The sequence below is a fragment of the Hemitrygon akajei genome, chromosome 2, assembly GCF_048418815.1.
Source record: "Hemitrygon akajei chromosome 2, sHemAka1.3, whole genome shotgun sequence".
Classification (NCBI taxonomy): domain Eukaryota; kingdom Metazoa; phylum Chordata; class Chondrichthyes; order Myliobatiformes; family Dasyatidae; genus Hemitrygon; species Hemitrygon akajei.
The window spans coordinates 50,734,409-50,755,704 of NC_133125.1; the positions used below are offsets into that span (position 1 = coordinate 50,734,409).

The window sequence follows — 21,296 nt, forward strand, 5'->3', positions numbered from 1 at the left end:
CTTTAATTGTTGGCAAAGCTGTAAGAATGTATTCATCGTGAAGTGCCAGGGGCCAAAAGAAAAGCTGTAGCTTGTTTACTGCAAAAGATGTAGCACCATGGTTCAGATAGATTTCTGACTGCAAAAAATAAAAAAGCAATTTTCAAACCTTCCTTGTTTGGACTCAGTGTTAGCTGTCAGTGCTGCAGATGTCAATGATTTTCAGATAATTCTGGCTTGAAGAGTTAATATATGAAAACAAACTTGTTTGCATAAGCTTGTTACGTTTTCCCAAAAAGTTCAGATTGTTTAAAATGTTGAAGGAGTGTGGTATTTAGGGTATTTAAAACAATAAAAGTATCCAGTAGGATAGATACAGAGAGGAATCTTCTCTTGGGGAAGTCTGCTAAGACACAGTTTGATGAGATAGCCAAATATACTTGCTGAAAATTTAAACTTGCTATCATATCAATGTGAAAATATACATTCTGTGTTTTTTTTTACTTCCACAAGAGAAATCAAAAGTAAGCCGGCAGTGTTCCCTGAAATCTAAATAAAAGCAAAAGTTGCAAGAATTGTAGCTCAGGCAATATCTGTACAGAGGCGAATGGAATTAACATTTCGGGGAAAAGATCTATTATCAGAACAGGTGAAAGTCTTTGGTTATGGCCCAAGCAGTTCTTAATTTTTAGTCCATTGCATCAAGTCTGTGATGTAAGCCATGGATTTGGGTGTCTGTCACAAACCTCCGAAAGGTAACCAAAAATGTTAATTCTGAATTTATATTGTTCTGTAATCTCCTGAGAATCTTCTCCCAGTAGTAGAGAAACTAAGCCATAATGGAACAAAGCAAGTACAAATAGTTTGAAATTATTGTTAAGTTCTTGCAGTTAGAGATGATACATGCCTATGTTTTTTTCTTTGGTGAAAATTACCCTAAGGGGGGGTTTGATTATATTACTAATGTCTACCTTTTGGTAAATCCTGAAGTAGAACGCATGTTACAGCATACTATAATACAAGAATGGGCTCAAAGAAAAACATTCTTTTCATTAATTCTACAGATATTAATGAGTGTGCTGATCCAGTCAATTGCATCAATGGTTTATGTGTAAATACACCAGGAAATTATCTATGCAATTGTCCAGCTGATTTTGAGCTTAATCCAACTGGAGTTGGCTGTGTGGGTAAGTCATTATTTTGTTAAGAACTTACGCAATGGCTGTTTTTCATATATAATGTATGTCTTTGTGCTGTCCACGCAATAAATAATTTCCAGAAGAGATCCTAATAATAATGGCATAAATCAGAATGAATAATGTGAGAATCATTAGGGATTGCATTGTGCAATCTAACTGTTACCAAATAAATCAAAATTATAATCAAAGTTTCCATAAAATAAATAAATATTGTTAAGATAAACTAATATATGATTTTCACTAAATCTTAGATACTTCAAAATGAGAAACATTTATAACCATCTCTCAATATCTGAAACTTTTGAGTAAAAATGGAATTGAAGTAATCTTTTGGCTATAAACAAGAATACATCATGAATTTTCAATGCATTTATTACTCCTCTTTTGTTACATAAAACAGTACAACACAAATAGCTCCTTCAGCCCATGATTTTGTGCTGAAATCATTAAATGCTTAACTAAACTACACATTCATGTCCAGCTTAAAAGTTTCTGTCATATTTGACTCAAGTACTAGCCATGACAGTGCATTCCAGCTCTACCCACCACTCTCCTTGTAAAAAAAATGTTGCCCCGTGTATCTCCTTTCAACTTGCCTCCTCTCACCTCAATGACTTTCTATTCGGTGTCATATTGCTCAGTTGCTGCACACAAAAGTACAAGCAGTGACTTCTTTATCTGAAGCATAACATAAAGGAATTTTAAAAATAACTAAAGTCAATTTAAATGTACATTTAATGTAATTTTACATGTGATTTGTAAAACTCATTAAGAAATTGTAGCTGTAAAGAGTCAACTTATTTTTGTCAGTGTCCATACACTGCACCTCCACTGGGTAGGTACAGTAGTATTGGTCCTCTTAATCTACTATAATTCATGCTGTTTTATCAAATGAAGCTCAGAGCTGGAGCGTAGTCTCAGAGAGGGAGACTCGGGGTCATACCATGAAATTGTGTGTTTTGATCAAAAACCAGAAAAAATGTACATCATCACATCCAGTTGATGTGAATGTTTACAGATAATTGTTATATTTTCTTGCATTTTGTTTATTGTTTAAGATATGGTTAATTAAGACACACCTCTGCTCAAACAATTAGGTTTTGTTTCATAGTACTATCACTCAGAAAATTGATTCAGATATTTAACACCGTTCTCAATTTCATGGTGATTAACTTAAAGAATATAAATATGACAAATAAAAAGCGTCAGCTGCAGTGTCTTTGACCAACACCAACAAACACAATAAATTCAAGTGAAAATCTACCCTACAAGTTTTGTCTGAAATTGTGTTTGTCATTAAATGTCAGAAAGTTGTGCCTTACCTGTGATGTAGATGTTTGCTGAATATAATTTTCCTATTTCTGGGAAATAGATACCCGTGTTGGGAATTGTTATTTGGAATATGGTCAACGAGGTGATGGAGGCCTGTCCTGCAGCGTCGACATTGGTGTTGGTGTCACTCGTGCTTCATGCTGTTGCTCTCTAGGAAGTGCATGGGGTAACCCTTGTGAAATCTGCCCTGATGTCAATTCAAGTATGTACACTGCTTCATAGAACAGTTGTAGATCAATAGAAAGAAATATGTGTATCCTTGATGCAAGAGCATATTCCAGTAGGAATAAGGAAATGATAAACAGATATCTAGTGCTTATTTGCAAAGTAGAAGACACATCAAAAAGTTTTTAATGCTGTGGTGAGTTGGAAGTTTAATGAGATTAAGGAATGAGAACTGCATGTGAATTTAGTTTCTTCTAGCTTGTACTCCTCCTCCTCCTCTCACTCCCAACTTATTCTGACTTCATCCCCTTCCTTTCTGCTCCTGATGAAGGGTCTTGGCCCAAAACATCGACAATCAATACATTTCCATAGATGCTGACTGACCTGCTGAATTCCTCAAGTGTTTTGTATACATTAATGTGCATTTATCTGTTGCCTTCAACATTCCTTTCAGGCCATTGTGTTTTGCCTTCTTTCCTAACACAAGAGTCTGGAATTATTGTCAGAGAAATGGAACAGTCGTTTAGCACATAAATTAAGAGAAATTTGTCCATAGGAAGTTTTGTCTCTCTCTCTCAATAGTTTGACACTATTCAACTTTGAACACTTTGTAAATCACGTTTTTTGGGATTGAGTGGAAAAGTGGATGTATCGTGGAGTTCATTCATGATTTTAGTGAATTGTATAGCAGGCTCAAGAGAATATTTGCTTCTCCAGCTCCAATTTCTGCTGTTAAGATAGTTCACACACTGTTAACATTATCTTTTATCTGTCACTTCTGCTGATAGAGCCTTGTTGTGGTGTCACCCCAGACCAGCTGTTACATAGAAACCTATTTGAAAATAATATTGTTTTATCATTATACTTAAAAGCAGGATTAAGATTGTTTGATCTTCCAATTGCTGAAAGGACCAAACAGTAACCTAATACAGAACATAACAGAATTGTTATGGAAATCCTTTTTAAGTGAAATTGCAATTGTATTAGCCATTAAGTCTGCTATGTAGTTTCCCAAGGATTAGTTTTCTGCATTTATATGGCCAGTGGGAGTTTTGTCCGTTCCCTAAGTACCATCAGGAAATCATAGGCACACTGCCGATGATTTTGGATCCAATAAAATGAGTTTCATGTACATTGCTTACACAATGTTCTGATCCGTGCAGCTGGCAGACAAAGCTTCCAACCACAAACAGACTTGGAAAATTGGCCCTTCTATGCCTGAATCACGGACCAGTTTGACACAGTATCCCAATTATTCTTTTATCTGGAGAGTAGTAAATGAAAAATTAGTTTTGCTAAGTAGTGCTTGTAAAAAATCAATAATCTTAGTGCCAGAATAAGTTTCTATAAAAACACTATTTCTATATACGGCAATGGAACATGACATGCTAAAAATAATATGTGATGCTCTCTGTTGATCAGGATCAACCATGGATGTTGTGTCCTAGCTGTCTACATTGTTGGTACAGTACCATCCATCAATGTGCAAACCAGTGCAGTACAATATGGAGAATAAACTGTTGCCCATGCAGCAAGCTTGCCCTCTCCACACAGCTGATGAATCCACAGACACAGGATTTGCCAGTAAGCATTGTACTCAACATAGGACTGCCTTAGGGACTCCAGCTCTGCATTTTTCCTCAGGGCTTACTGCAAAAGCCTTCTCCATGAGTGGCAGTCGACATTTGAGATCAGAGATTTCCCTTCTCCGAGGTGAGCTGCCAACCACAGCTGACACACTCCATCTGCCTGGAGGGACTGGTTTTAAGGTGCCAGTAACCTGCCTTTGCCCCTTCTCCTGTTAGTAGAAATGGTTCACTCAGCTTAAACCATATATGAAGGCTAGGAGCTGGATTTGGTTGTCAGAGGCGATTTGAGAAGCACGTTAATGGGAACATTTAATAGGTAGTGGGAGTTTAACCTCACTACTCCTCCCAGCTATGACAGCCTTAAGTTGATTAATATTTGAATTAAGCTGAATAATATTGATTAAGCTTCTTGCTTCTGTATATTAGAACATGAATTTAAGCCTGTGGCTCTAAAAGTAATCCGGGAAATTGTAAGGCTCTAAAAGTATTCTGGGAAATTATAGGCCAATAAGTTTGACATCTGTAGTAGGTAAATTAATGGAAGGAGTACTAAGAGATAGGAGCTACAAGTATTTGGATAGACAGGGGTGTATTAGGGAGAGTCAACATGGCTTTGTGCGTGGTAGGTCATGTTTAACAAATCTGTTAGAGTTTTTCGGGGAGGTTACCAGGAAAGTGGATGAAGGGAAGGCAGTGGATGTTGTATACATGGACTTCAGGAAGGCCTTTGACAAGGTCCCGCATGGGAGGTTAGTTAGGAAGATTCAGTCGTTAGGTATACATGGAGAGGTAGTAAATTGGATTAGACATTGGCTCAATGGAAGAAGCAAGAGAGTGGTAGTAGAGGATTGCTACTCTGAGTGGAGGCCTGTGACTGGTGGTGTGCCACAGGGATCAGTGCCGGGTCCATTCTTATTTGTCATCTATATCAATGATCTGGATGATAATGTGGTAAATTGGATCAACGAATCTGCCGATGATACAAAGATTGGAGGTGTAGTGGATAGTGAGGAAGGTTTTCAAAGGTTGCAGAGGGATTTGGACTAGCTGGAAAAATGGGTGGAAAAATGGCAGATGGAGTTTAATGCAGTTGAGTGTGAGGTATTGCACTTTGGAAGAACAAACTAAGGTAGAACATACAAGGTAAATGGTAGGACACTGAGGAGTGCAGTAGAACAGAGGGATCTGGGAATACAGCTACATAATTCCCTAAAAGTGGCATCACAGGTAGATAGGGTCGTAAAGAGAGCTTTTGGTACATTGGCCTTTATAAATCAAAGTATTGAATATAAGAGTTGGAATGCTATGGTGAGGTTGTATAAGACATTGGTGAGGCCGAATTTGGAGTATTGTGTGCAGTTTTGGTCACCTAATTACAGGAAGGATATTAATAAGGTTGAAAGATTGCAGAGAAGGTTTACAAGGATGTTGCCGGGACTTGAGAAACTGAGTTACAGAGAAAGGTTGAATAGGTTAGGACTTTATTCCCTGGAGTGTAGAAGAATGAGGGGAGATTTGATAGAGGTATATAAAATTATGATGGGTATAGACAGAGTGAATGCTAGCAGGCTTTTTCTACTGAGGTTAGGGGAGAAAAAACTCAGAGGACATGGGTTAAGGGTGAAGGGGAAAAGTTTAAAGAGAACATTGGGGGGGGCTTCTTCACACACAGAGTGGTGGGAGTGTGGAATGAGCTGCCAGATGAAGTGGTAAATGCAGGCTCACTTTTAACATTAAAGAAAAACTTGGACAGATATATGGATGAGAGGGGTACGGAGGGATATGGTCCAGGTGCAGGTCAGTGGGACTAGGCAGAAATATGGTTTGGCACAGCCAAGAAGGGCCGAAGGGCCTGTTTCTGTGCTGTAATGTTCTATGGTTCCAGGTTCTTTGCTTTTATAGAAATCAAATGTATAACAGCCTTATGAGCAAAAACATTCAAGCATACAAAACCAGCAACTCTGGTTACACACGTAAAATGTTGGAGGAACTCAGCAGGTCAGGCAGGATCTATGGAGGGGAATAAACAATCAACGTTTCAGGCCAAGACCCTTCATCAGGATTGGAAAGCAATTAGAATCAACTTCGGGTTCGGGGGCCTGTTTACATATGGCCTTCTGGCATTTACCACATACAGACTGTTCCAACAGTCCAAGATTGAGTAACATTAGAAACATTATAACTGTTGATTTGGAGGAAAAACAAAGTTTGAATTGTTTGATTTCTGCCATCATGGTTGTTGCATACTATGGTGATTTTGAGAAGTAGATAACTTAATTTTGAAAGAATATCACCACATAGATAATCAAATATATTAGTACGGGGGTGGCAAACCCTTTGTGCCCAAATAGTGATAATCTTCTAAAATATTTTCGAGTGCTTTGGTGATTTTGAGCAGAGATTATCATTGATTAACTAATTAGTAACAATAATGAACTTTTTAAAGGAAAAAGGATGAGTCCTGTTATTTATGTGCAATCATTGTTTTACCATTAATAAAATTTTAACAGAAACAGATTGAAATAAGTGACACATTTTAGAAAACTTGTTCAAAAATTTAAAAATATTAATCTTTTTAAAAGAAAAATAACATTGTTTCTAAATGGTATTGTTATTGTAACTGTTTAGTATCCAAATTCTTAAGTGTACACTAGGTCTGTCTACAAAAATTTCTAAACGTATAATCCAACAATACGTTTTCTCATAACTACCTAGCTGACGTAAAATGTTTCCTGAAAAACATCTGACAGATCTTGGGTTATCAAAAAAATGACCTTCTGTTTCATTTAGCAGAAAAGATAATCATTATGTATCTTTTTTATTGTGGGCAGGAATCATGGGCAGCAGTACATGCCAGCAATATTTTCGCCTGTGCCATCTTGGGCATATGTCCCATAGGTTCACCAACTCTGAATGAGTGTATGAACAACATTGGAAAACATTTTGTGTTCAGTTGACGGCCAGCTCCAAAGATTGAGAGTTCAAATACTGCTCTAAGCCAATAAAACTTTGCAAGTTAAGGGATACTGTACTGATAGAGATGCAATCATTGGGTGAAATATAAAACTAAGGCCCCTTAAGTAGAGCAGGAGATATTTCCCTGCTGTTCCAGACATTAATTATCAGTGAAATAGGATATCTGGCTGTTTTCAAGTTGCAGATTTTTAAGGGTTTGCAGTGCTGTTGCATTTCCACAGCTACAATAATGACTGCAAGTTAAAAGTACTTCCTTGGCTATCACTAAAGCACCATGACTTGCCCTGAAAGGATATAGAAGGTTATAAGTAGACCCATGTGCACATTTTTATAGAGGTCCATGAGAATTGAAAATAAAGATGCATGATTGAACAAATCAAACCTGATTACCAAATACATGAGGGAACACAGAACTAGTCTCCAGAGTGCAATAGTGTTTAAAATTCACCATGAATTATTTTACCTAGCAGAGGAATCACCTTCTAAAAAGATACTTAAGACATGGAAATTTCTGTAGTGGTGTGCTCAAAAAGACTCAATTTTCATTATATGTAAATAACAAGGTCAAGCATTGGTAAGAAAATTCCAAAGGTCGCTGAATCTTTTTGCTGAAATAACAATTTTGAATGTCTGTTTTTTTATATTCACAGCTGATTACAAGATACTCTGTCCAGGAGGTGAAGGATTTAGACCTAATGCCATTACTGTCATCTTAGAGGGTAAGGGTATGGATAATAGAATGTTCTAACCCAATGCGCAAAGTACCTGAGGCATGTAAACTTTCTCTAAGTGGATTTTGCGTCTTGCCATCAATAGCAAAGTGTCACGCTTCTACTTCAGTTGTGGAAATGGAGGAGTATAAAATAGGGGGAAAAATGAACACATGGCAGGAAAGAACCAAAGGAGGTCTGCCCAAACAAGCTTTTTAATAGGCAATAGACAGTAGGTGCAGGAGTAGGCCATTCGGCTCTTCTAGCCAGCACCGCCATTCACTGTGATCATGGCAGATCATACACAATCAGTACCCCGTTCCTGCCCTCTCCCCATATCCCTTGACCCCGCTATCTGTAAGAGCTCTATCTAACTCTCTCTTGAAAGTATCCAGAGACTTGGCCCCCACTGCCTTCTGGGACAGAGCATTCCACATATCCACCACTCTTTGGGTGAAAAAGTTTTTCCACATCTCTGTTCTAAATGGCCTACCCCTTATTCTTAAACTGTGGCCTCTAGTTCTGGACTCACCCATCAGTGGGAACATGCTTCCTGCCTCCAGCGTGTCCAATCCCTTAATAATCTTATATGCTTCAATCAGATCCCCTCTCATCATTCTAAATTCCAGTGTATACAAGCCCAGTCGCTCCAATCTTTCAACATATGACAGTCCCGCCATTCCGGTAATTAACCTTGTGAACCTACGCTGCACTCCCTCAATAGCAAGAATGTCCTTCCTCAAATTTGGAGACCAAAACTGCACACAATACTCCAGGTGTGGTCTCACCAGGGCCCCGTACAGCTGCAGAAGGACTTTACTCCTATACTCAATTCCTCTTGTTATAAAGGCCAGCATGCCATTAGCTTTCTTCACTGCCTGCTGTACCTGCATGCTTGCTTTCATTGACTAATGTACAAGAACACCTAGATCTCGTTGTACTTCCCCTTTTCCTAACTTGACTCCATTTAGATAGTAATCTGCCTTCCTGTTCCTGCCACCGAAGTGGATGAGTTTTCTGGTGGATGAGTGGCATTCGGCCAAGCCGTGGAAAGGGAAACAGTTAATACAGTGGATTCCTGTTAATTGGGCCATCAGTTAACCAGGGCAGGTACTTATTTGGAGAAACTCTTAAAGAAGAGAAAATAACCAGGATGCCTTCGTTTCTTTGGGGCAATATGCCACTTAATTGGGACAGGAGACTTGCCGAATGTTTAGCTAGCTTCAGTTGTGTACGCATCGTGTAGCCGTTAGACACTACCCACGCTTAGAACAAAGTTTTTAAGTAGCATCAGTTGCGTGTGGCTGTGTTCAAAAAGCATGGATTTTTGCCACTGTTAGTTGGCAAGAAATAAGCAGCAAGACAAGTCAGAACAGTTTTCCTCACTGCGGTTTCAAGCATTCCGACTTGGAAATGCCAGAAATGGCCGGAAGTGAAAATGAAATTATTTCACTACTCTACTTCATCAAATTGGAAACTATGAAGAATTTGAAGGTTTTGACATTCCTATTGAACGTTACCTTTTGGATGCCACCAGACACTTAGCTCTCGCCTGTGGCTCCAAGTAACTGTTTGGATGTGACAACAGCAAACTGGATAACTGCTTTGACAGGCAATCTAAACCAAAAGAGGGTAGCGGGCCAATCTCATACCCTGGTGAGATAGGGACATGCATGTCCTCGCAAAGTCAGCTCCAGCGGACTAGCAATGAGAGCCGCTAGGAAGGCAGTTCTCCTGTGCTATGTGGAAAACAAAGGACATGATGAGACACAGAAGGAATCATGGTCTTCCACTGTAACCAGAGAAGACCCCAGTTGTAACCTCTTCTCATCCCACTGGACCAGAATTGAGAGAGTAGAACTGCCCCAGCGCAACAGCTTTTCCACTTGAAAAATTCGCCCACACAGGTGTCCTGTCATTGTTGGACAACCACCAGTAGTATTAGCAGTGTTTGTATTTGTTCTGTATTTCACTTAAATATATAACTTGCAACTTGGTTAGAAAGCAGCTTGTAGTTTTTATACCTTTTTAACCATTTCCAGGAAGCTTCGGCTAATTGGGGCAGCTGCTTAATTAGGCCAAAATGTACTGGTCCTGATGTGTCCCAGTTAACCAGAATCCACTGGACTTGAGATCTGGGACAGGTAGAGACCAAGCTTCCTAACAGTGATTCATTTAACCCTATTTTGTTCTGAGCAATCCTCTATCTTTGCTAATATATTAGCTGCAACCTCTTGAGCTATTATTTTCTGTTTTAACTATTTGTATTGCACTTTGCAAAGGACTTTTGAAATTTTGGATCAGTTGAGCCAGATTGTACTACTTATGAGCTGCTTCACAGAGAACGATCTCATGCTCCTGCTGACCTCCCTGCTTTCTGTATTTTGCTACTCTCCAATTCACTGCCACTATTAAAAACACAGGAGGTTCTGCAGAAGCTGCAAGTCAAGAGCCACACACACAAAATGCCGGAGAAACTCAACAAGTCAGTCAGCATCTATGGAGGGGAATAAACAGCGTCTTCATCAGGGTCGCGGCCTGAAACATCAACAGTTTATTCTCCTCCATGGATGCTGCCTGACTTGCTGAGTTCCTGCAGCATTTTGTATGTGGCCTATTAGAAAATCCAGTTAACAGAAGAAAATCTTCAGTAGTGCACCCACTATCTTTATAGCTATCTCTTCCAGAACTCTGAGTTAGGACATTAGTTTTGGATTTTGTCCACTCTTAGTCTCATTAATATCATTCGCTTTCTACTTGTTTACTCTATCTTCTTTTCAATGTAATACTGTCCTTAATCTCTTTAGTCACTCACTGCTGTACAGCGAGTTTGTCTCCTTTGCTCTGAGGATCTGAACAATTCTCCACATGTATTTTGCTTCTCAGATATTGATGAATGCCAGGAGCTGCCAGGCTTGTGTCAAGGTGGGAACTGTGTCAACACTTTTGGTAGTTTCCAGTGTGAATGTCCAGCCGGCTATTACTTAAATGAAGACACTCGTATCTGTGAAGGTAAGTTAAGGGTATATTTGGAAAAAAGTAACTAACCCCTGCAACTTTTCCATAAAATATTGTTGACCAGAAGTTTATCCACTGTCAGTGGTGATAAATAGCTATATCAGTACATAGTACTCAGCCTCCAAAATTGGTTCCGTCGCTATTCTTGGCAGAGTTCAGCGGTTGTAGGTTTGTAAGGATCTGATATTAATGTTCATCCCAGGCAAGTCTAAATTTACTTCATGTTTTTGTCATCTCCTGTAAGAGAGAGGGAAGTATGTAGGTGTGTGCCTTGCGGTGTGTTCAGGTGAGGGGTCACCACTAATAAGTACTTGGCAGTGTGAGAAAGCTGTGAAGGAAGTACATTATTTCTGGAGCAATAACGTTTGAGAGAAATTGAACATGAATGTTAGCTTTGATCCTTATTAATTCATGTTGTTAGGTGAGTGATATACATATAGTTTGGGACAATGCCTTGGGTTAAAGTTGAAAATACTGGTTGATGTAAGCTATTGATCTTTTTGTTGGCGTTGATCTTGTATGAAAGGTCTTTAAACTTCCTACAGTAGAGGATCTATGTCCTTGTGTCTCAATTATTCGTGGTTGGTTCCATTAGCTAGATCTTCCCACTACTATTTGAATAATATGTTGGAGGCACTCCTGGCACCTGAGGGAAGAGAAGCATTCTCCATCTTTCTGTGCCTGGCCTTCAGACTAAAGCCACATCTCAGGATTGGAATTCAGCATTCCCCATATTCAACATGGTTCCAGTTAATGTTGGGCACTCTGAAAACTTAACTACGTTGTGGTATTATTTTGTTACAGGAGTTATTTTATTTCTCTATTAAGAACATTTACTCTTTAAAGATACTATATTTTTGAACACAAACTGCATTTTCAAGGGAAAATGAAGCAAAGTGTCCTTTGCTTACACTAAGCTCTGTGGTAAATCTGTAGAATTGATCATCAATATCATCTAAACCACTTCCAGTGAACACACATACTGAAGCAATAAATAATGTGGTTGGCAATGGCCAATCATTGAAATTAAATCCATGAGTTCTGAACAAGAATTTTATATATCCTGCATCAAGTCATAGTGGCTCAGATTAATATCCTGGTGCATGTTTTTCTCCGGTACTCCAGTGAGTGAAAACATACAGGGCAGAGAACAGGGACCGGGACATATTTTGCATGCAATAACGTAGCATATGAACAAATTACTCCACTTTCAAAACTTTATTCCATTAAAATCAATGGAACCAAATCAGGATTGTTGACTACAGTGTACATTGGCTAATACATCATATCTTGGTGAGTGCCATGAAGGTAGATTCATATATTCTATTGAAACCTGTTTCCTATTATAAGTAACCAATCTGCTATGTATCTTTTGACAGATATTGATGAGTGCATCACCTATCCTGGTATCTGTGGACCTGGCACATGTTACAACACACTGGGCAACTACACGTGTGTCTGTCCCCCAGAGTACATGCAAATAAATGGTGGAAACAACTGTATGGGTGAGTTTTCTGATTATTAATCAAACTTAGTTAATATGAAATGTAACTTCCATGAAGGAATCTCCATTAAACACTTGTTCTATAGTGTTGTTATTGAAGAAGGGCTGCCGATGGTATGCGAAATCAAAATGTTCATCAATTTCATACTTTAGGATGCAGGTTTGCTATTGGGGTTGTCAGGGAGAGAATCAGTGATCCACAGTGATTTTCATTTAAGTTCATTGCCTTGCAATTTCAAGTGTTTCCAGCTGTGAAATATTGTTTTGATTACAATGATGATGTTGGCAATCATATAAAGCTAGATGAATGTCATTTTTGTAAGCAGTCAGGATATAAAGCTGTTCAGGAAATTGGTATTTCAGATATTTTCCTAAAGTGCTTTAATAGCTGCAATCTACTGATTGTAGCTGAACTTGATTTCCAGTCTCAGCATTATTCAAAAGTCAAACAGTGAGATATAGAAAATGAAAGCTTGATTGTCAAAAAATTATAGACTCACAGAGTTATACAGCATGGAAACAAGCACTTCAGCCCAATTCACTTATGCCGCCAGTTTGGCTCACTGAGTCATCTTGTTTATCTGCATTTTGCCATTATCATTTAAACATTTCCTCTCCATTTAACTGTCCAACTGCATTTTAAATGCCATAATTAGATCTACCTTTACTACTTCCTCTGGTATATAATCACCATCCTCTGAGTTAAAAAGTTGCTCCTGAGATCCCCTTTAAACCTTTCCCCTCTCACTTTAGGGAAAAGACTGTCTAAATGCATTTATGACCTTCATGATTTTCTAAGCCTCTATAAAGTCACCCGTCAACTTCCTAAGCTCTAAGGAAAAAAACAAATCCCATACTATCCAGTCTCTCCTTATACCCCAAGTTTCCCAGTCCCAGGAACATACTTGTAAATCTTTGTTGCAAGCTTTGCAATTTAATGACGCCACTGAATGTAATTAAACTGGATGTGCATTTTCAATATTACTTTTGCATATAATTCCTTTCATATTTAAATGGAAAGACAGTTATGAGAGTATTTCATTTTGAAATAACATGAGAAATAGTTTGTTGAGTCTTTCTCTTTGTTGAAACTGCAAGCTAAAGATATTGCACATAAGAATATGGACAAGTTGTGTATCTCTCAAGCTATAAAGGGGAAACTGGTTAATGACATTGAAAATTATTGCCATTGTGCTACACAAGTATGGGAATCAATAAAGTTCTGTTTCATTCACATTCATTCTGGGTGACCAGCTATTTTGGGCAAATAGCAATAACCATTAGTATTGGAATCAGTTATACAGGCTCCATTTATAAATATTAAATGGTGTGGCTATTCCAAGCAGTCAATTAGATCTTTCAGTAGATCTGCACCACATTAATCCTATTCATCAGTGAAATCAGCCATATGTCTTGGTATTTGGTTTAATTATGGAATAAAAGAGAAATTATGAACAAGGATAGAAGAAAATGAAATTTGCTATTTTGGTCATCAACACTGGAATATTCCTGGATTTAGGCCGTCAAAAACACATGGGTTAGTATTATTGCTTTCAGTAACAAAGGGAAGAAACTTAATACTGGGTTCAGAATGAAAAATTTTGAACAGAGCTCAAACTTAGGAAACTTAATACAAAGAGTATATTGAAGGTGTTTTATCTCATGGTTTACACTAGCTGATATATATCATGTAAAAATCACACAAAGATCAATGTGACACTTCCTTATAGGTATAACTCTGCAGTCCTTTGAGTTTCATTTGGAACTTACTAACAAGTGTCGTTTAATAGAACGGCAGCAACATATAATTGATTTTTCGATTAGAAACAACAAACCACTTGGTATGTGTTAGTCCAAAATCCAACTAGATAATCTATCATCTTAATGACTATGAAAACAAATATGTTTTTAGTTTTGGGGTACACTTACTGTTTTATTTTCCAGACATGAGGAAAAGCCTGTGCTATCGGCATTATAATGAAACCTGTGAGAATGAGCTTCCCTTCAACCTCACTAAAAAAATGTGCTGCTGCTCCTACAACGTTGGCAAAGGCTGGAACAAACCTTGTGAGCCCTGTCCAACACCTGCAACATGTGAGTCAATATTGTCAACTGTTTTACACACATAACACTTCACTCATGAAAGTGAAATGTTAAGTGAAAAAAATGTACATTTTTTCACTCAAGCAAATAAAATATTATTCTTTAGCTAAAATATTTAGTTTGAAGAAACAACTTGCGGGGTACTTTGAATTGTTGGAAAACTGAGACAAGGGAAAGAATGGATTTCATTTTCTCCTACAGTATTTAGTAGGCTCAGTGGCTAGAAAACACTGTGTGAGTTGAAAATGGAAGAAGTTACATTGGCTGTTTTTTGTGAATATACTTGTGCTCACCAACTCTGGAATGAATGAAATATATGGTCATTCCCATGCTGAAGCTATAAATAATACCCTGCTGTCTAGTTTTCATTACTTCCACTGAAAATTGGTGACAGGCACTCAGTTTATTCTTGTCCTCTCTCAAAATAGCAAGTATTAAATGTTTGTGGCAATGTGCACCCTTGGGGAAATCAAAAACATCAACACACTCGAGCATTTTGAGGAAACACAAAATGAAACTGAGCTGAAGCATTTACTTTGAACTTTTAATCAAACTGCTGCATTAACCAAAATTGCACTTTATTGAAAACAGAAGGCATTGTATTAATGGTTCTATGTGTCCTTTTTAAATCAATACGTACTTTGAAAGTGAAGCTACTCAAAATACAGTGATCAGTAATTCTTTGCAGAGCAATATACTGTAGTTACAGGTGATTGACCAATTCTTTCTACATTGCAACATCATTTGTATCAAAGCCACATGTATTTCAGCCAAGAAGACCAGGGGCAGAGGCAAATACAAAGATTTATAGATCATTAGAATGAGAAAATCTATTCAGTGGTTTGTAATTAATCCGTTTTGTAAGATCTCATTTTGACATCCGATGTTCTTTAAATTAAACCGTTGTTTTATTTTGGCCTAGTCCACTGTTTTCAAAGTTCAAAGTCAACTTATTATCAAAGTGCATATATGTTATTATATACCACCCTGAGATTCACCTTCTTGCAGGGGTTCACAATAGATACAAAGAAACACAACAGAATCAACACAAATACTATGCATGTAACATAACCTGACAACAATCAAACTGCAAAAGACAACAAATTGAACATATTCACAAAGAAAAACGGTAATAATACTAAATAAATAATATTGAGAACATGAGTTGTACAGTCCTTGAAAGTGAGCCCATAGGTTGTAGAATCAGTTTAGGGTTGGGGTGAGTACGGTTTGGTCAGGAGCCATTTCTGTTCAAGCCTTCAGAGAAGCAACATTCAAACTCACAATGTGCAATTAGTTATACAGGACTGTTTTTTCTAAATGATTCTATATTACATATTGTTAAGTACATGATTCTACTGACCAGTCATTCTGTCCATCACGAACACCCTGATTCAAGGGTGATGTCTATCAAAAATATGTGTAGGAATCCAATTCTGGAAAAATCAATCTGTTTGCAACAGGCACAGGCATTTCCTCTGTTTCTAAAGAACTTGGTTCCCTTTTTTCTTATGCACTGCACCCTTTGAGGAAAGGATGTGTCGTTATGACAATGTTGCACCATTGAGGATGATAGTTTGCTTTTCCCTGCTTGTGATGTCTGCATATTTTTCCCTGACATATGCTTCAAGGTATCTTTCTTCTGATCACTGTAGGTATTCTAACTATGGGTCATTTGGTAGTAGAGGGCTCATCTGAGGAAGCAGGGATCTGGCATTGTATGCATTGTCCAGCCCAGTGGTTTTGGGTGGATGTGAATTATTAGCCCAGTGCTGATAATTGAGGCTTCAATGAAGATACTGAGTTTAATTAGTCATATCCGTTATATTGGAATGGCAGGAATGGGCTGTAACCCTGGTTCTGGACTTCCAAATATTGGGACACACTTCCCTGCAACTAGTTTGTCGATTCTTTTCAGGACTTTGTAAGTTTTTATGAGGTTCTCTCTGAGTCTTCTAAATGGCAATGAATATAAGTCTATCATCACATCTTTTTTTAAGCTCGCTATTGATTTCTGACTATTCAGTCTATAATTCCTGCTTTTTCTCCCTCTTTTTTTCTTCAAATATTTGAACTGCATTGGATTCCATACAATCCACAGTAACTAATCCGAGATTCAAGATTCAGATTTATTCTATCACGTGTACATCGAAGGACACAGTGAACTGTGTTGTTTGCGTTAACAGCCAACACAAACTAGGGTTGTGCTGGAGCCAGCCCACAAATGTCGCCACACATTCCATGCCAACATAGCATGTCCACAGTGCTCAGCAGAACAACACAAAACAAAATAAAATAAAACACAATAAGTGGCAAATCAAATCAACAACAGCAAAACGAGCTCCATTCCTCCCTTCCATCCACACACCTACATAAACAGCCCTCCAATCCCAGGACAAGGCCGTCTTCAGCCTCCAGTGGACACAGACTTACAGACATTGGGCCTTCGACTTCCCCATCAGAATCACAGAAGTTCACAGACCCGGAGTTCTGGCCATCGTGCCTCGACTTCTGATGGAAACATTCCAGACTCCAAAGACGGTCAGAAAGTATCCACCAATGCACCCACTATTGCTGGGACCTTGCTGAAGTATTCAAAGATGTGGTATATCAGGCTTTGGGCATATATTGGCCTTCAAACTGATCACTTTTCCCACATTTACCTACTATTACTGACTGATTTCTTCAGTTCCTCCTCAGTGGATATTCATCTCAATGTTTTGGGAGATTATTTTTGTCCTCATTTGTGAAAATTGACCCAAACTCTCAGTTTAAACAATCTCTCATTTATTCGTTTCTATTATAAATTTCCCTTCTTCTGGCTTAAAAGTTTTTGTATTCCATCTTGTTTTTCACTCTCTTCACATTTCTATAGAATCTTACAGTCAGTTTTTATGTTACCTGCAAGCTTCCTCTCCAACTTTATTTCCCTATTCTTAATTAATCCTTAATTATTCTTAATTAATTCTTGAGTCATTAGACTTAACACTTTATCAGACCAATTAATATGTCTTCTTCTTGGATGTTCTACAATCTAGTAAGGCATTATAGGTGGAACTGAGGAATAAGAAATGTATGACCGCATTAATGGGGCTATATTATAGACCACCCAATAGTATGAGTATTTAGAGGAACAAATTTGCAGAGAGATCACAGACTGTTGCAAGAAACATAAGGTTGTTTTAGTAGCTAATATTAATTTTCCACATATTGATTGGGGTTCACATAACATAAAAGGACTAGATGGAACAGAGTTTGTCAAATGTGTTCAGGAAGGTTTCCTTAATTAGTACATGGAAGTCCCAATGAAAGAGTGTACTATACTCGATCTGCTCTAGGGGAATGAGACAGGGCAGGTGACAGAAGCCTGTGTAGGGGAACACTTTGCATCAAGTGATCATAATGCCATTAGTTTCAAAGTAAACATTGAAAGAAAAAGTTCTGGTCTGTAAGTTGTGATTATTAATTAGAGAAAGGCCAATTTTGATGGTATTAGAAAAGATCTGACAGGCATGGATTGGGGCAGGCTGTTTTCTAGCAAAGGTGTACTTGGTAAGTGGGAGGCCTTCATAAGTGAAATTTTGAGAGTACAACACTTGTATGTGCCTGTCAGAATAAAAGGTAAAGATAACAGGCTTAGGAAATTTTGATTTTCAAGAGCTATTAGGCCCTGGTTAAGAAAAAAAAAGTAAGGAGGTGCAGAGCAAGTATGGGTACGTAGGAACAAATGAGGTACTCATGGAGTATAAGAAATGCAAGAGAATGCTTGAGAAATAAATCAGGAGGGCTCAAAGAAGGCATGAGGTTGCCCTAGCAAACAAGGTGAAGAAGAATCCTGAAGGACACTACAGATATGTGAGCAGCGAGAGGATTACAAGGGACTAAATTGGTCCACTGGAAGATCAGAATGGAAATCTGTGCATGGAGCCAAAAGAGATGGGGGAGATCTTAAAAAGAGTTTTTGCATCAGTATTTACTCAGGAGATGGACACAGAGTCTACGGAAGTGAGGCAAAGCAGAAACGAGGTCATGGACCCTGTACAGATTGCAGAGGATAAGGTGTTGTCTTGAGGCAATTAGGATGGATAAATTCCCAGGCCTTGACAAGGTGTTCCCTTGAGCCCTGTGGGAGCAAGTGCAGAAATTGCAGGGGCCCTAGCAGAGATATTTAAATCATTCCTGGCGATAGGTATGGTACCGGAGGATTGGAAAATAGCTAATGTTATTCTGTTGTTTAAGAAAAGCTCTAAAAGATAAACCAGGAAATTAAACACCAGTGAGCCTGACATCAGTAGTGGGAAAGTTATTGGAAGGTATTCTAAGGGACTGGATATGTGAGTATTTGGATGAGACCAATTATGCCATTCAGACCATCGAGTCTGCTCCTCCGCTCCATCATGGCCGATCCGGGATCCCACTCATCCCCTTACACCTGCCTTCTCACCACACCCTGACCAATCAGGACAGGAAACAATCAACCTCCACCTTAAATATACCCACAGACTTGGTCTTCACCGCAGGCTGTGATAGAGCATTCCATAGATTCACTACTCTATGGCTAAAAAAATTCCTCCTTACAATTTTGAGGCTGTGCCCTCTAGTTCTGGATACCCCCCACCATAGGAAACATCCTCTCCACATCCACCCTATCTAGTACTTTCTACGGTCAACAGGTATAAACAGGGACTGATTAGGGGTAGTCAGCTTGGCTTTGTGCATAGTTGGTTGTGCCTAACCAATCTTATGGAGTTTTTTATGAAGTTACCAGGAAAATTGACGAAGGCAATGGATGTTGTCTACTTGGACATTCGCAAAGCATCTGACATCCCACATGGGAGGTTGGTCATGAAGAGTTCAGGCGATCAGCATTCAAGATGAGGTAGTAAATTGGATTAGACATTGGCTTTGTGGGAGAAGCCTGAGAGTGGTAGTAAATGGTTGCCTCTCTGATTTCCGGCTGGTAAGTAGTGGAGTGACGCAGGGATCGGTGCTAGGTGCATTGTGGTTTGTCATCTATATCAACGATCTGGATGGTAGCGTGGTTAACTGGATCTGCAAATTTGTGGATGACATGAAGATTGTGGGTGGATTGGACAGGGAGGAAGACTACCAGAGCTTGCAGTGGGATTTAGACCAGCTGGAAAAATGGGCTGAAAAATGGCAGATGGAATTTAATGCAAATGAGTGTGAGGTGTTACATTTCGGTAGGATCAAACAGGATATATCTTATACACTGAACGGTAGGACACTGAGAAGTACTGTAGAACAAAGGGATCTGGGAATACAGGTCCATAATTCACTGAAGGTGGTGGCACAAGTAGATAGGGTCATAAAGAAAGCTTTTTGGTACATTGGCCTTCATAAATGAAAGTATTGAATACAGGGGACGGGATGTTATGTTGAATTTGTATAAGATGTTGTTAGGCTTAATTTGGAGTATTGTGTGAAATTTTGGTCATCTACCTATAGGAGAGATGTAAACGAGTTTGAAAGAGTGCAGAGAAAATTTGGAAGGATGTTACCGGGGCTGGACGACCTGAGTTATAAGGAAAGATAGAATAGGTTATTTCCTGAGGCGTAGAAGATTGAGGGGAGACTTGATAGAGGTATACAAAATTATGAGAGATATAGAGAGGGGAAAGGCAAATGGGCTTTTTCCACTGAGGTTGGTGGGACTACAAGAGGTCATGGGTTAAGGGTGAAAGGTGAAATATTAAAGGGCAACATGAGGGGAAGCTTCTTTAATCAGAGAGTCATGTGAGTGTGGAATGAGTTGCCAGTGCATGCAAGCTCGATTTCAACATTTAAGGGAAGTTTGGATAAGTACATGAAAGGGAGGTATGGAGGGCTATGGTCCTGGTGCAGGTCGATGGGACAAGGCAGTTTAAATAGCTTGGCACAGACTGGATGGGCTGAAGGACCTGTTTGTGTGCTGTGCTTTTCTGTGACTCTTGGATTTCCCCCTCCCATCTCTGATCCTTCTGCAGTCATATTTCCATCATCCTACTTATATGCTAAATGTTCATGTTTATTTGTGTAATTAATTCCTCCACTGTATTGCAAATGCCAAGCACATAAAAAACACAAATATTTGAATTTAAACATTATAACATCCTCAGTCCCCAGAGTGTTATTTTGTACTGCAACCGCATTTATTTTACAACCCGATGTTTCCCTGTCTTTATAATTTCTTCTTTTTCATCACCGTACCAAAAGTTTTAAAGTATGTATATCAGGACACTTCATGTGAATTCAATATGCTCTGCTCCATATGATTTATTCAGTCTCCAAGTTCGATCATCCAGTATTTAGTAAGCTTTATGGAACAAATACTTAGGTCATTATTTCTGTTAATGTTGTGAAGTGGATTTTGTACTTGTCAAAGTTGATGGATTTTTGTTGGGCTGAAATATCTGTGATTTAAGTTCTCCGAATTTAAGCAATTTCTAGATTAAATCGTCAGGCTTTACTATTTCCTAAGTATAATCCTGAGCACTGAAATCACAGGGGGATTTACACTTTACGAACATACATTCTGTGTCTATTTATTTTATATCTCTTTCAACATTTTCCATGTAAGAGAAGGAATAAAAGAATATTAGCCAACTTCTTAAGGAAGAAACTATTGACTGAGAATGAGGCAGGATAAATATCTATTGTGTGATTAAACCAGTAATTTTTTATTGAATTATGGGTTCCAACCTGGTGTAAGTTCCATGGG

General features: G+C 38.5%; 1 protein-coding gene across 2 annotated transcripts in view; it reads left to right on the plus strand.

Annotated features, from left to right (window-relative positions):
• LOC140741729 (fibrillin-2-like) overlaps positions 1-21,296 on the plus strand; it is a 295,460-nt gene that overhangs the window by 213,020 nt on the left and 61,144 nt on the right. For both annotated transcript variants that reach the window (XM_073072052.1, XM_073072059.1), the window contains 6 exons: positions 1,044-1,166; positions 2,551-2,712; positions 7,891-7,959; positions 10,837-10,962; positions 12,348-12,473; positions 14,417-14,566. In XM_073072052.1, the coding sequence (XP_072928153.1) occupies positions 1,044-1,166; positions 2,551-2,712; positions 7,891-7,959; positions 10,837-10,962; positions 12,348-12,473; positions 14,417-14,566 (756 nt within the window). The remainder of the gene's footprint in view (positions 1-1,043; positions 1,167-2,550; positions 2,713-7,890; positions 7,960-10,836; positions 10,963-12,347; positions 12,474-14,416; positions 14,567-21,296) is intronic.